The sequence below is a fragment of the Betta splendens genome, chromosome 1, assembly GCF_900634795.4.
Source record: "Betta splendens chromosome 1, fBetSpl5.4, whole genome shotgun sequence".
Lineage (NCBI taxonomy): Eukaryota > Metazoa > Chordata > Actinopteri > Anabantiformes > Osphronemidae > Betta > Betta splendens.
Window position 1 is genome coordinate 16,678,629 of NC_040881.3, and position 12,262 is coordinate 16,690,890.

The 12,262-nt window shown below is 49.9% G+C and overlaps 1 protein-coding gene across 6 annotated transcripts in view; it reads left to right on the top strand.

The window, feature by feature from the left end:
• Window positions 1-12,257, top strand: part of LOC114851093 (adhesion G protein-coupled receptor L1-like) — a 22,135-nt gene extending 9,878 nt beyond the window's left edge. For 3 of the 6 annotated variants that reach the window (XM_029142659.3, XM_029142679.3, XM_029142669.3), the window contains 21 exons: window positions 1,065-1,272; window positions 1,355-1,619; window positions 1,704-2,043; window positions 2,115-2,408; window positions 2,967-3,070; window positions 3,380-3,565; window positions 3,681-3,719; window positions 3,866-4,046; window positions 4,178-4,300; window positions 4,438-4,640; window positions 4,737-4,910; window positions 5,340-5,552; window positions 5,646-5,866; window positions 5,953-6,019; window positions 6,131-6,219; window positions 6,880-7,048; window positions 7,132-7,281; window positions 7,369-7,465; window positions 7,548-7,658; window positions 7,904-7,927; window positions 8,235-12,257. In XM_029142659.3, coding sequence (XP_028998492.1) covers window positions 1,065-1,272; window positions 1,355-1,619; window positions 1,704-2,043; window positions 2,115-2,408; window positions 2,967-3,070; window positions 3,380-3,565; window positions 3,681-3,719; window positions 3,866-4,046; window positions 4,178-4,300; window positions 4,438-4,640; window positions 4,737-4,910; window positions 5,340-5,552; window positions 5,646-5,866; window positions 5,953-6,019; window positions 6,131-6,219; window positions 6,880-7,048; window positions 7,132-7,281; window positions 7,369-7,465; window positions 7,548-7,658; window positions 7,904-7,927; window positions 8,235-10,198 — 5,222 coding nt within the window. In that variant the 3' untranslated portion in view covers window positions 10,199-12,257. The remainder of the gene's footprint in view (window positions 1-1,064; window positions 1,273-1,354; window positions 1,620-1,703; window positions 2,044-2,114; window positions 2,409-2,966; window positions 3,071-3,379; window positions 3,566-3,680; window positions 3,720-3,865; window positions 4,047-4,177; window positions 4,301-4,437; window positions 4,641-4,736; window positions 4,911-5,339; window positions 5,553-5,645; window positions 5,867-5,952; window positions 6,020-6,130; window positions 6,220-6,879; window positions 7,049-7,131; window positions 7,282-7,368; window positions 7,466-7,547; window positions 7,659-7,903; window positions 7,928-8,234) is intronic. The other 3 variants (XM_029142690.3, XM_029142675.3, XM_029142687.3) reach the window with 2 other exon arrangements.
• Window positions 12,258-12,262: the final 5 nt, after the last annotated feature.

The window sequence follows — 12,262 nt, forward strand, 5'->3', positions numbered from 1 at the left end:
ACCTCTTTCTTTGCGTCTCCAGTTCCTTTTCTCTTGCTCCTGGTCAGTCTCTCTGTCTCTTCTTTCTCTCTGCTTCTGACTGTGCACACAAATATAAACACTACAGCTCAAAGAAACATAGCCATAAACTTTTTCTTATCACCATTCTTTCTTTCTTTCTTTCTTTCTTTCTTTCTTTCTTTCTTTCTTTCTTTCTTTCTTTCTTTCTTTCTTTCTTTCTTTCTTTCTTTCTTTCTTCCTTTTTTCTTTTTTCCTTCCTTCCTTCCTTCCTTCCTTCCTTCCTTCCTTCCTTCCTTCCTTCCTTCCTTCCTTCCTTCCTTCCTTCCTATCGTTATTCCTCCCTATCCACTCATCCTCCTCATGCTTATTTTCCCTTTTCTTCCCTTGTAGGAAGAGCCCCTTATATATCTTCATAGGAAAAATAAGACCAAATGTGTGTGATTGTATATCTGTCTGGATGTGTGCTTACCAAGCACTGCTTATGTGTGTGAGTGTGTGTGCATGCCTATTTGCATGCCAGTGTGGGACAGTAAACATACGTGTCCATACATGTGGTTGGACCAATTGTTGTGCTCGACGTAAACTAACCTGCCCTCTCATTCACTTTAAGGCAAAATTTAGCCCCGCCTTCAGCGTCCCTGATTCTACCTCACACTCTTTTTCACTCTTTTTGCACTAACCCACACACATACACACAAACACATATAAAGCACACGAGTACACTCACACACCTTTCATTGCAGTGTCCCTGTTGCATTACTCACCGCACACACACTAATGGTGTGTGATTTTATACCTTGTATGTCTCTCTGTCGCTTGCTTCTGAGAATGGTACAGGTGTTCTAAATCCGTCTCTCCTTTTCTCTTCATTCTCTTTCCTTAACTCTCTGCATCAAATGCATTTAATTCAATCCATTTTTCATGGATCTATCAATTTCCCCCCACTCCCGCTTTCACCCCCCTCTCTCTCTTTTCTCACCTCCCTCCCTGCTCTTCTGCTCCCACCATCTCTCTCCTCTCTCTCGCATCTTTGCCGTCTGCGCCTCCCGACTCCCTGGTTGCAGTTTTCGTGTGTCCGGGCTCACTGCTCAGCATCCAGCCGGCCTCCTCGCTCCTGGAGGCGGAGCATCAGTCGGGGGCGTGGTGCAAGGACCCGCTGCAGGCTGGCGACAGGCTCTACGTCATGCCGTGGACGCCATATAGGACGGAGTTGCTGTGCGAGTATGCCTCCTGGGATGACTACCGACAAAACCGAGTGACCACCACCTACAAGTACGTGGTGTAAAACTGTTAATGATAGACCTGCTCCTCAGGAAATAGATTTTGTTGACGCTTTTCCACCCTGCTGTCCCAGGTTGCCAAGTCGTGTGGACGGCACGGGCTTCGTAGTGTATGATGGTGCTGTATTTTACAACAAGGAGCGAACGCGTAACCTGGTCAAGTACGACCTGCGGACGCGGATAAAGAGCGGTGAGGCCGTGGTCGTCAATGCCAATTACCACGATACCTCGCCTTACCGCTGGGGAGGGAAGTCAGACATTGATCTGGCCGTGGACGAGAACGGCCTTTGGGTGATCTACTCCACAGAAGCCAATAACGGACGCATTGTAGTCAGCCAGGTGGGGGGAGCGAAAGCCAGCAATGTTTGGAAAAGAAGAAAAAGAGAACGGTTTCCTCACCTTCCTGTGGTTCCTGTTTGCCAGGTGAACCCCTACACGCTGCGCTTCGAGGGGACGTGGGCCACTGGCTTTGACAAACGTGGCGCTAGCAACGCCTTCATGGCCTGCGGCGTGCTCTACGCCGTGCGCTCCGTCTTCCAGGACGACGAAGGGCAGGCAGAGGGCCGGGCCGGCAGCGACATGGTGGTCTACGCCTACGACACCAGCCGTGGACAGGAGCTGCCCGTCCAGATACCGTTCCCCAACCCCTACCAGTATATCTCTTCCATAGACTACAACCCCAGAGACAACCAACTGTACGTGTGGAACAACTACTACGTGCTCCGATACCCACTGCAGTTCACGCCGCCACCACCCACTAAAGGTCTGTATGAAGTTGCGTATTCAGACACATGTGAGAAACTCAGAAAATGACCTGCAGCGTCCTCCCTTCAGGTCCTCTCTCCTCTCTGATGACAACTGTCCGCTCCTACACTGCTACTGTTGCACTGAGCCCAGTGCGGCCGTCGGCCTCTCACCCAATCGGCGTCATCAACCGAGGATCCTTTGACCAAAGGCCTATCACAGCCATGGTCCCTTTGACCCCGCGGCCTCCTCTGCGTGTCCCCTTGGCTCCCGGGGGCCCTGGTCAGGTGGGCGGATGTGAGGGCCGGGTTGCGCGAGGGGTGCAATGGCCCCCCACCCTGAAGGGAGAGATCGTGGAAAGGCCTTGCCCTAAAGGGTCACTGGGTGGGTGTGGCGCCTCTGTGTGCTGCTGTGTGTGTGTGTGTGTGTGTGTGTGTGTGTGTGTGTGTGTGTGTGTGTGTGTGTGTGTGTGTGTGTGTGTGTGTGTGTGTGTGTGGTATTTTTGCATGTGTTCGTCTGTATCTAGTTTCCCTTTGAAATATAGTCAGGTGTCCTCTCTTTGAACCTTGCTTTAGATGAAAGAGAAGAAAGAGGTTGTAGTGTTTAGAAAAGCTGGATTGCCAACTCTTCCTCCCACTGTGCAGCTGTCTTCCTCAGGCCAGCGCTGTAGATTATGTATTAAAATGAATATACTAAGTAATTAGCATCCAATACTGTACTGACAAACGACTAGCGATAGCTCTTGTAACCTGTTAAAACTGGAGAACAGAATGCATCAGATACAGTAAACCTTCACAGCTCAGTAGAACAGACCATCCTGTTAATCAGTATTTCATATGTTAAATCCTTTTAGATCAAATACAGTATAAGAAGTGTCAAATCACCTTAGGTCTTTTAAATCCTGACTCGTTCTGACTTCGTTCACCCCATCTGTCTCTGCAGGTATAGCCTCGTATCAGTGCGTGCTGTCTCCAGTGGGCTGGAGCTCAAGAGGGCCTGACCTTTCCAACTGTACCTCTCCCTGGGTCAGCCAAATCGCACAGAAGGTTGGTCACACACACACACACACACACACACACACACACACACACACACACACACACACACACACACACACACACACACACACATCCACCCACATACGCAGACACACACATACGCAGACACACACACACACACACACACACACACACACACACACACACACACACACACACACACAAACACGCACACGCACTCACACACACACGCACACACACACTCACCCATTCGCAAATGCCCCAGAGCCAGTCAGCAAGCAGATCTCTTTTAAATGTTAAAATATTTGACATTAAAAACACCCCGCCTCACTCCAGATCAAGAGTGGGGAGAATGCGGCCAACATTGCTGGGGAGTTAGTCAACTTGACCCGGGGCCAGATCTATGCTGGTGATGTCAGCATGTCTGTCAAGCTCATTGAACAGCTATTGGACATCCTGGACTCCCAGCTCCAGGCCTTGAGACCAGCCAATAAAGAGTCTGCAGCACGCAATTACAACAAGGTAAATTGTTGCTGTTGTCAACATGGATGTGTACTTGACCTTTCCTGGAAATAGAGTGGAAATGTCAGCAATGATGATTCTAACAATAGATGTTTGATGGTGCTCTTCTTTCCAGCTGCAGAAGAGGGAACGAACATGCAGAGCCTATGTTCAGGTAAGACAGACAGACAGACAGACAGACAGACACACACACACACACACACACACACACACACACACACACACACACACACACACACACACACACACACACACACACACACACACACACAGACGTCACAGTCCTTCTTTCTTCTTCAGGCTGTCGTTCAGACCGTTGATAACCTGTTGGGTCCCAAAGCGCTGGTGTCCTGGAACGATATGAGCAGCAATGACCAATCACGCGCTGCGTCGCTGCTGTTGGATGCAGTAGAGAAAGGAGCGTTTCTATTGGCCAACAACCTCTACGAAGGCCGCTTCAGCGACAGAGCCCCTAACGTTGGTCGGTGCTCTCTTTGTGTCTAAGCCGTGCGCTGCGCAGGTACCCGCGCTGACCGTTCTGTGTGTGTGTGTGTGTGTGTGTGTGTGTGTGTGTGTGTGTGTGTGTGTGTGTGTGTGTGTGTGTGTGTGCAGATTTGGAGGTGTATGTGCTGAATACGGAGGCGGACATACAGGACCTGACGTTCCCTCACTCCTACGACAGTGACAGCATCTTACAGATAACGGCAGTGGCTCTGCAGCAGTACAGCAACAACGGTCTGTACCCCACCGCTGCAAAGTCCACTCATCTAGCTTGATTTTTTACACATCACTGCATTTCTTTCAGTCTTCTGAAACAAATTAAACATGACACTGCTTTATACTCGAGCGTTGCATCCCTGTTTTGTCTGCAGGCCAGGTGAAGCTCGTCCTGTCGCTCTATAAGAACCTGGGCACCTTCTTAACCACCCTGAACTCCACGCTGAGGCTGGGTGTGGGTCTGAGCTCCGACGCCAAACTGGTGGTGAACTCTCATGTCATCTCTGCCTCTGTGCACCGAGGGTCCAACAGGGTTTACCTGTCGGAGCCGGTGATCTTCACTCTCCGACACCTGCAGGTCTGTAAACGTGCACGGTAAATAGGGAGATTTCCACCATTGTGCGTTCTGTTCACGGACTAAGCCTTGTGTTCCGGTGGCTGCTTTCATCCACAGCTGGAGAACCACTTTGGACCCAACTGCTCTTTCTGGAACGCATCGGGTGTTTCCGGGAGTGGCAGGTGGTCGACACAGGGCTGCCGCCTGTTACACACCAACAACACACACACCACCTGCGCCTGCAACCACCTGTCCAGCTATGCCGTCCTGATGACTTACCAGCAGCCTGCTGTATGTACACGCGCCACACACACAGCAGGCGTCACTCATTCGCTGTTTTTGTTCGTGTTTGTCCACTTTTCTGTTGGTTTTGTTACAGCCTTGTTGTTGAGGACTGCCTCGCATGTGTTACAGTTTCTAGCTCCACCGTTTGTTGCGGCACAGTGGGCCACTGTACACTGATGGGGGCAGAGGGGGTGATAGTTGTGGGTTGGAGTTGTGAAAGTGATAAATGCTGCAGGATATTTCATCCTGCCATGAAATCTAATTGCGTGAAAGTGTTTCTGTGTAAGATGTCGCCCCGGTTAGGTGTGATTTTATTCATTTTTAGTTATGTAACACACATCGACATTAACATGTGCTCATGAATGTGCATCAGCGGGTTCCTTCATTTGTATTTGTTGTTGTGAGCTGAAGCGCTGCTGTGTTTCCCTGCTTCAGCGTGGGGACGGCGTGGAGGAGCTTCTGGACTACGTGGTGTTCTGGGTCGGCATCTCCGTGGCCCTGGTCTGCTTGGCCACCTGTCTTACCACCCTGTGCTGCCAGGGGGCACCCTGGCACACAGACCACAGCACCATCCACCTCAACCTGTGGGCCAACCTGCTCGTCACCGAGCTGCTCTTCCTTGTTGGTTCCAACAAGACTCAGTACACAGTGAGTGTTTGGAAGCGGGTCCAATAGAAACAAAAGGAGCGGTTTCCACCACTGGGGGTTTTATGCACTGATTTCGATCATCTGCTCCTGCAGGTTGTGTCCTCCATCATTGCTGGCCTGCTGCACTTCTCACTGCTCTCAGTGTTTTGCTGGTTGTGTCTGGAGGGAGTGGAGCTGTACCTGCTTCAAAGGGAGGTTTTCGAAGGACGCAACTCCAGAAGGAAGTACTTCTACCTGTGTGGCTACTCCATTCCTGGGCTGGTGGTGGCCGTGTCCGCTGCCATTGATTTCCGAGGCTATGCTGCAATAACTACGTAAGTCACGCGTGTCTCTGCTCCAGTGGAGATGGTGTGCCAGCGTGTGTTTACTGCCATGTCACAGGCTCCTTCTTTGCCTGTAGATACTGGCTTCGAACAGACAACTATTTTATCTGGAGTTTCCTTGGCCCTGTTGCTGTCATCATAACCGTAAGAATCCATAACCACATAATTCCCATTTTTTATATGTAATGAATTTTCCTATTTGATCATTATTGATTGATTATGACAAGCCCTTGTTTTTGTCCCTTTTGACCTCAGTTGAACCTGGTTGTCTTGGTCATGACCTTACATAGAATGCACAGCACAGCTGCTTTGAAACCAGACTCCAGTCGCCATGATAACTTGAGGTGGGTGAAATGTATCATGGTACTGTACCAGTCGTTATGTGTAAATCTGAGATGTCATTTATGATTTTAATATTTATTAGTATGTATAAGGAGCTATTCTGTTTAGACCTTAGTAGTTATTAGAAAACTTACCCTAAAACCCAACCTTTACTGAGACAAAAATTAATTGGCTGTAATTCGGTCGTTCACCTGCCTCGCTTAAACTGCAGCATTTACTTCCAGTCATTTCTCTGAATATCAAACGGAAACAGAAAATGCAGAGACTGCAGCACTATAGAGGCTGTTCCCTTTGAGTGAGAAAAGGTCAAAGCTGAGCAATAGCATGTGAAGGAAACACTGAGGAATGGTTGCATTCAGCAAAGGACAAAAGCAGAGCAGGGCTGGGTATCGTTAATGCCCTGCAAGTTTGCAAACCCACTCAGAACCAGACTTCATTCTAGTCATTCCTATCACAAGCGACTTGCTGTGTGGGGGTTTGATGTAGACGAGACCTCAGAAACGCTCAGTTGTCTTGTGAATAAGAAGCAGAGCTGAATCTTCCTCACTTTAAGCTCAGGGGAGCTGATGGATATAATTAAGAGCACTCTCCCAGGTAAGTGAGCGCTTGTCGCACACAAATGAAGAGTAACTCACCCCGTCGTTCTCCTGTGCTGCCTCCAGAGCGTGGGCGGTGGGCTCCCTGACGCTGCTGTTCCTGCAGAGCGTCACCTGGTCCTCAGGTCTGATGTTCCTGTCTGACAGGACGCGCCTCCTGGCTTACCTCTTCTCCTCCCTCAACACCGTCCAGGCCCTGCTCATCTCCATTCTGCACTGCAGCCTCGCCAGGAAGGTCAGTGCGCGCCGCTAGGACGCGCCTTTTGGGTCTGTGGGCGCCGCACTGACGCCGGGGCCGCGTGTGAATTCTGTGTGCAGGGTCAGAAGGAGTACGGCCGCTGCTTGCGTTTGTCGCAGTGCTGCGCGACTTCGTCCTCCGGCTCTCCAGATTCAGTGAAGGGCTCTGCTCTGCGGTCGAACAGTCGCTATACCAGCAGCCAAAGCCGGCGCGCAACAGCTAACAGACAGGTCCGCATGACACGGGGCCTCCCTCTCTCTCTCTCTCTCGCTATCTCTCGCCCAGATCTGACCTTGTGTGGAATATTTCTGTTTCAGAGTCGTATCAGGAGAATGTGGAATGACACTGTTCGCAGACAGACTGAGTCATCTTTCATCGCGGCAGACGTTAACAATACTCCGACACTGAACCGAGGTGAAGAGCCTTTTTATTCATGGTTTTGATGTTAATACGTGAAAGAGGAACATTTCATGCATTTATTTTCTTCCATCCTCAGCTGCTTTGGGGAACCACTTCCTTACTAATCCAGTGTTGCAGACTCATGCTGGAGCTTCACCCTATGACACAATTCTGGCCCAGGGATACAATCAGCCCTTCACATCTACAGGTACATCTGCTTCAAGCATTTTGCAGTTCTCTTTCAAAGTGTGCGTCCGTCCTCTCTACACGAGTCCCAAACCTTTTGCACAGTAGTTGTTGTGTATCTGTTTTTGTCCTGTATGAATGCATTCAAGTGGAAATGTCGTTGTTGTACGTCAGCTCTGATTTTAGCTTTTCAGTGTGAATCGTTTTTTGTCTTTTAAGCGTTGTTGACACTTTCCTTTTCTGTCTCTCTGTCTCAACGTGGACCAGTAGGAACCTTCAGAAACAAGCAGAGTATGAGCTCCTTCTTATTGTGCTCACTTGAACCATTGAGAGCCACTTCCTCCTCAAACGCTGTGGTTCCGTTCATAGACAATCTGTAAAAACAATCCACTCAGATTTAAATTCTCATAGATCATGAAGGCATATTGTACATCTCCTCCATGTGGCCAAACATTTGATCAGATCCTGTTGAAGCCACACAGGAAACCTAAACGCTCCTCATCCACTCATCTACTCATTCATTCATCTCTTCATGTAAATGTTTTGTGGTGTCCCTGTCTTTGTGTAACTCTGTGAATCCTCCTGTTTCTCCTAACAGAGGGCGGTGTGTCCCAGAGCCAGGAGTCCTGTGGCTTGGACAGCGTGTGTCTCAATGGAGGCTACACACCCAACACCTTCACGCTGCACGGTCTGGGAACCACACCTGGGTCGCGAGCTGGAGTTGTGGGCAGCACGGACCTTCTGAGAGAGGGAGGAGTGGGACTAGGAGGGGACGACATCTCCCCGGGCCTGCTGACGCCCCACAGTGCCACGGATCTGAGCAGCGGCGCAGGGATGCGCCGCAACCTGTCGGACGCAGCGGCTTTGGAGAAAATGATCATCTCGGAGCTCGTTCAGAGCAACCTGAGGCCCTCCGCCGCCATGCCCGTTCCGCCTGAGCGCTACGGGAGCCTGGCGAGGCCACACCACCATGACAGGGTGACGCTTGCCCACACTGCCACTTTAACACGACATGCACAGCCACCGCAGGAGGCCTGGGCCGCCAAGATGCAGCCCAACGCACGGCACAACGCGCCCGAGGGCTGGGCGCACGCAAGGCACCACACGCAGGACGCCGAGACCCGTGGACAAGAGCACGCCACAGCACCGCATTTACAAGACGGCTGGTCTCATCCACGGGCTGCTGGGGATTCCGAGTGCCGTGACCTGCTCAAAGACGGGGACAGGTGCCAGCTGCAGGGCACTCTGGGCCGCCGCGGGCTCCAGGACCGGCAGCAGGCGCGCCCACCTGACGTCCAGGCTCGACCCTACTCCACCCTCAGCCGCACCCCCGGGACTCTGTCCCGACACCGCGGCACGGTGGAGGCAAGTCAAGGCACAGACAGGGACAGGGAGAGAGAGAGGGAACGGTACCGGGACAGACCCCTTCCACCTCCTCCTCCCCCTCCCCCCCAGGAGTCAGAGCCCCTGTACAAAGCACTGGAGGAGCCGCTGCTGATGAAGCAGAGAGAGGCAGGTGTGGACCCATGGAAAAGTGGCCAGGACAGAGAGAAGGACGAGACATTTCTCCTGAAAAGAGATGGAATGATGGAAGATTGGAGGGGAGGGACCAGGGATGAGTCTTTCACCTCTCAGAAGAGAGATGGCGAGATGGATGAATGGAGAGGCGGCGTGGAGCGGGGAAGGGAGGAACCTCATTTGCTGGAGAAGAGAGACGGCCGAGTAGATGTTTGGCGAGGAGGGTTTGACTCAGAGCAGGAAGAGACTTTTATAACGCAGAAGAAGGATTTTGGGATCGATGGATGGAGAGGTGGGATGGACAGAGAGAAGGAGGAATCCTTGTTTTTAAAAGACAGAGAAGGATGGAGAGGAGGGATTGAACGAGACAACGAACAACCGAAGGATCGACCACTGGACATGTGGAGAGGGGGGATGGATATAGACAGGGAGGAGGCCTTCCTGTTTGACAGCAAGGATGGAGGTCTAGACGGGAGGAGCAGAGGCAAAGACAGAGGGTCGCTCCGTTACCACGGCGAACGGGAGGATTCGGAGAGTTTTGCTCTGCCTTTGACCCCTGATCTTGACCTCGACCCTGACTCTTCGCCAATTTATGCCCGAGACTCCAACCCCTCCCCACTGTACCCCGGAGACAGCCGCTCGCCGCCTCTCAGCATCTTTCCCAGAAGCTCTCCCCCCACAAATATCTTTGCTCCCCGAGACACCAACTCACCTCCCAACAACCTCTACTCCCGCCACTCCCCGCAGGTGTACAGCCGAAGCAACTCCCCTCCCCGCTTCTACACCCGCACGTCCCCTCCATCCCTCTCGTACCCCGACAGCAGCCCCGAGGCTCCGGAAGAGGTGAGCCCCGCTGGCCAGCCACAGCGGCCCGTCCTGGAGCTGCCCTACAGCCTGGGGCGGCCCCCGCTGGGCCCGCGGCCCAACCACCTGCAGACCTTCTACCAGCCGCCACCACTGGCATCCAATGGAGAGGCTGCGTACACGGCAGAGCCCGCCTCCGAGGGAGACGACGGACAGATGCAGCGCGTGACAAGCCTGTGACTAGGGCGGTGGTGATCGGGGCATAGAAACCAGGGAGGAGGAGGAAGACGGCGAGAAGAGCAACGAGTGAAAGTGATCTCTGTGATGCTAAAGCGGATGACGAAGGATTACATAATGGCACTGATGGCTCCTCCCTGCTTCTATGTCCTGATCACCACGAGACCTTCCCCTTTCCATGTTTTATTACTTTTCTATGACTGTGATCCATTTCTAACTCCTCCCGTCCTCCTCTCTCTCCTGAAGCCCTGCTGTTTCTTCCCTTCTCATCGGTGCTTAGCCCTACTGGCCCCGTCAGATAAGTTTCTATTGGTTTGTTGGCTGGGTGTTGCCCCTCCCTGTAGCAAGCAGACAGTGTGTCAAAGAAACACTCATATGTTGCCAAAAAAATCTTTCAAAGAACATGTGCATGACTTTATAAGTGGCTTTACAAGGCTACATACTGTAGGAGGAAGGTGCTGGGTTGTGTGTGGGGCGTATGTGTAGGCGTGTGTGTAGCTTGAGGAGCATGCGTGTGTGTACGGTTTTGTGCGTGTGTGAGAAACAGAGCGTGTGTATATACATCATTCTTGTATAATTAATGTATCACAGTGAAGCATTTTATTGATACCAACTGAGGGGCCACTCACACACGTCCCCTCCTACTGGTTCTGAACTCTTGACCAATCCAATTTCACACCCCGCCCCCTCCACCTGCCACTAAGTGTTAATGATGGGACTTGTTGCCATTGAGTTTGTGATAGCAACTGAACTCTAGACTCTAGAGCCAGAGATCATATAAAACCTCAGAACTTTTCTGCAACTCCCGTGAGACCCTTGTACATATCGACCTCAAGTGTTCTGATTGTCTTGTATTGCTATTGAAGTTCAAGTAAACATGTGAAATAAATGTTTCTGCCTTTCTGTCCGAGTGGCTGTACAGAGAGATGGAAGGTAACAGAAGACTGAGGAGTTACGTGTACAGAAGCAGAAGATGGAGGTTCTGATGAAGACTAGAACTGTGAGCTGCCAGAGAGATGAAAATATATTGACGGAGCACAAATACTATTAACTGTTGCCATTCTCGTACTTTGAGTATTTTCCCAGCTGCTGTCATACTTTACATTCATAATCCATGACATTTCAGAGGCACAGTATGAAGCTTTCAATCAAAATTTACACAATTTGAAATGAATTAATATTCACAAATCCATATATGGATGGATACATGAGTAACGCTTGTTGATGGGAGCATAATTACTCCGATTAGGCGATACAAAGAGCTGCAGCCATTCACTTTGGTGATTAGAACTGAAGATACTGTAACATTTATATTTAATAAAGAACAGACACGAATAAAATATGCACATGTGCTGAATAATTAAAGTTAAAGTTGATACATAATTTGGACTTTTTACTTTGTTGCCTGAAACATTTCTACATCGCAAAAAAGAACCTGTACATAGATATTTTTTACTCAAAGGTAATAAATATCACAAAGCTTTGTGCCTTTTTGAGCATTTTACTTAAAGCTGCACTAATCAGTGTAGAATGAAACAGACCTAATGATATGTGTAATGCGAAGGCACTGTCTGTATTGACCCAAAGATAATTAACTTCAGCTTCATCGAGCATTTTAGTGTCTTTTGGCTCATGTTTTGGTTTTACTGTCTGCAGCTTGATGTTTAATGTAGTGTTTGTCCCATCATGTTGATCCAGCTTGCTGTCATGCACTTTCATAAATGCAACCAAAAGGCGGAGACATAAAGTTGGTAATCTTCTAGCAAACATACATACAGAACTAGCTCCACATTTATCAGCTAACGATATTTATGGGAGTTAGTGAGGATCAAACAGAACTTATTATGGTGTTGGGATTTTTATCTCCAAATACAACTTGTGTTGTTTTCTTTTTTTGTTTTTTTTTGGCAAAATATGTTAATAAGAACCTGTTCAAATCAACTTTATAAGGTAATAAGCTTAATATTTTCAATGTACAGGCTTGTGTAGAACATGAATTCATTTGCTTTTGTCAAAATGTGCATTTTAGAAAGAAGACATAAACTAAACTGAAGTGAACTGAGACGG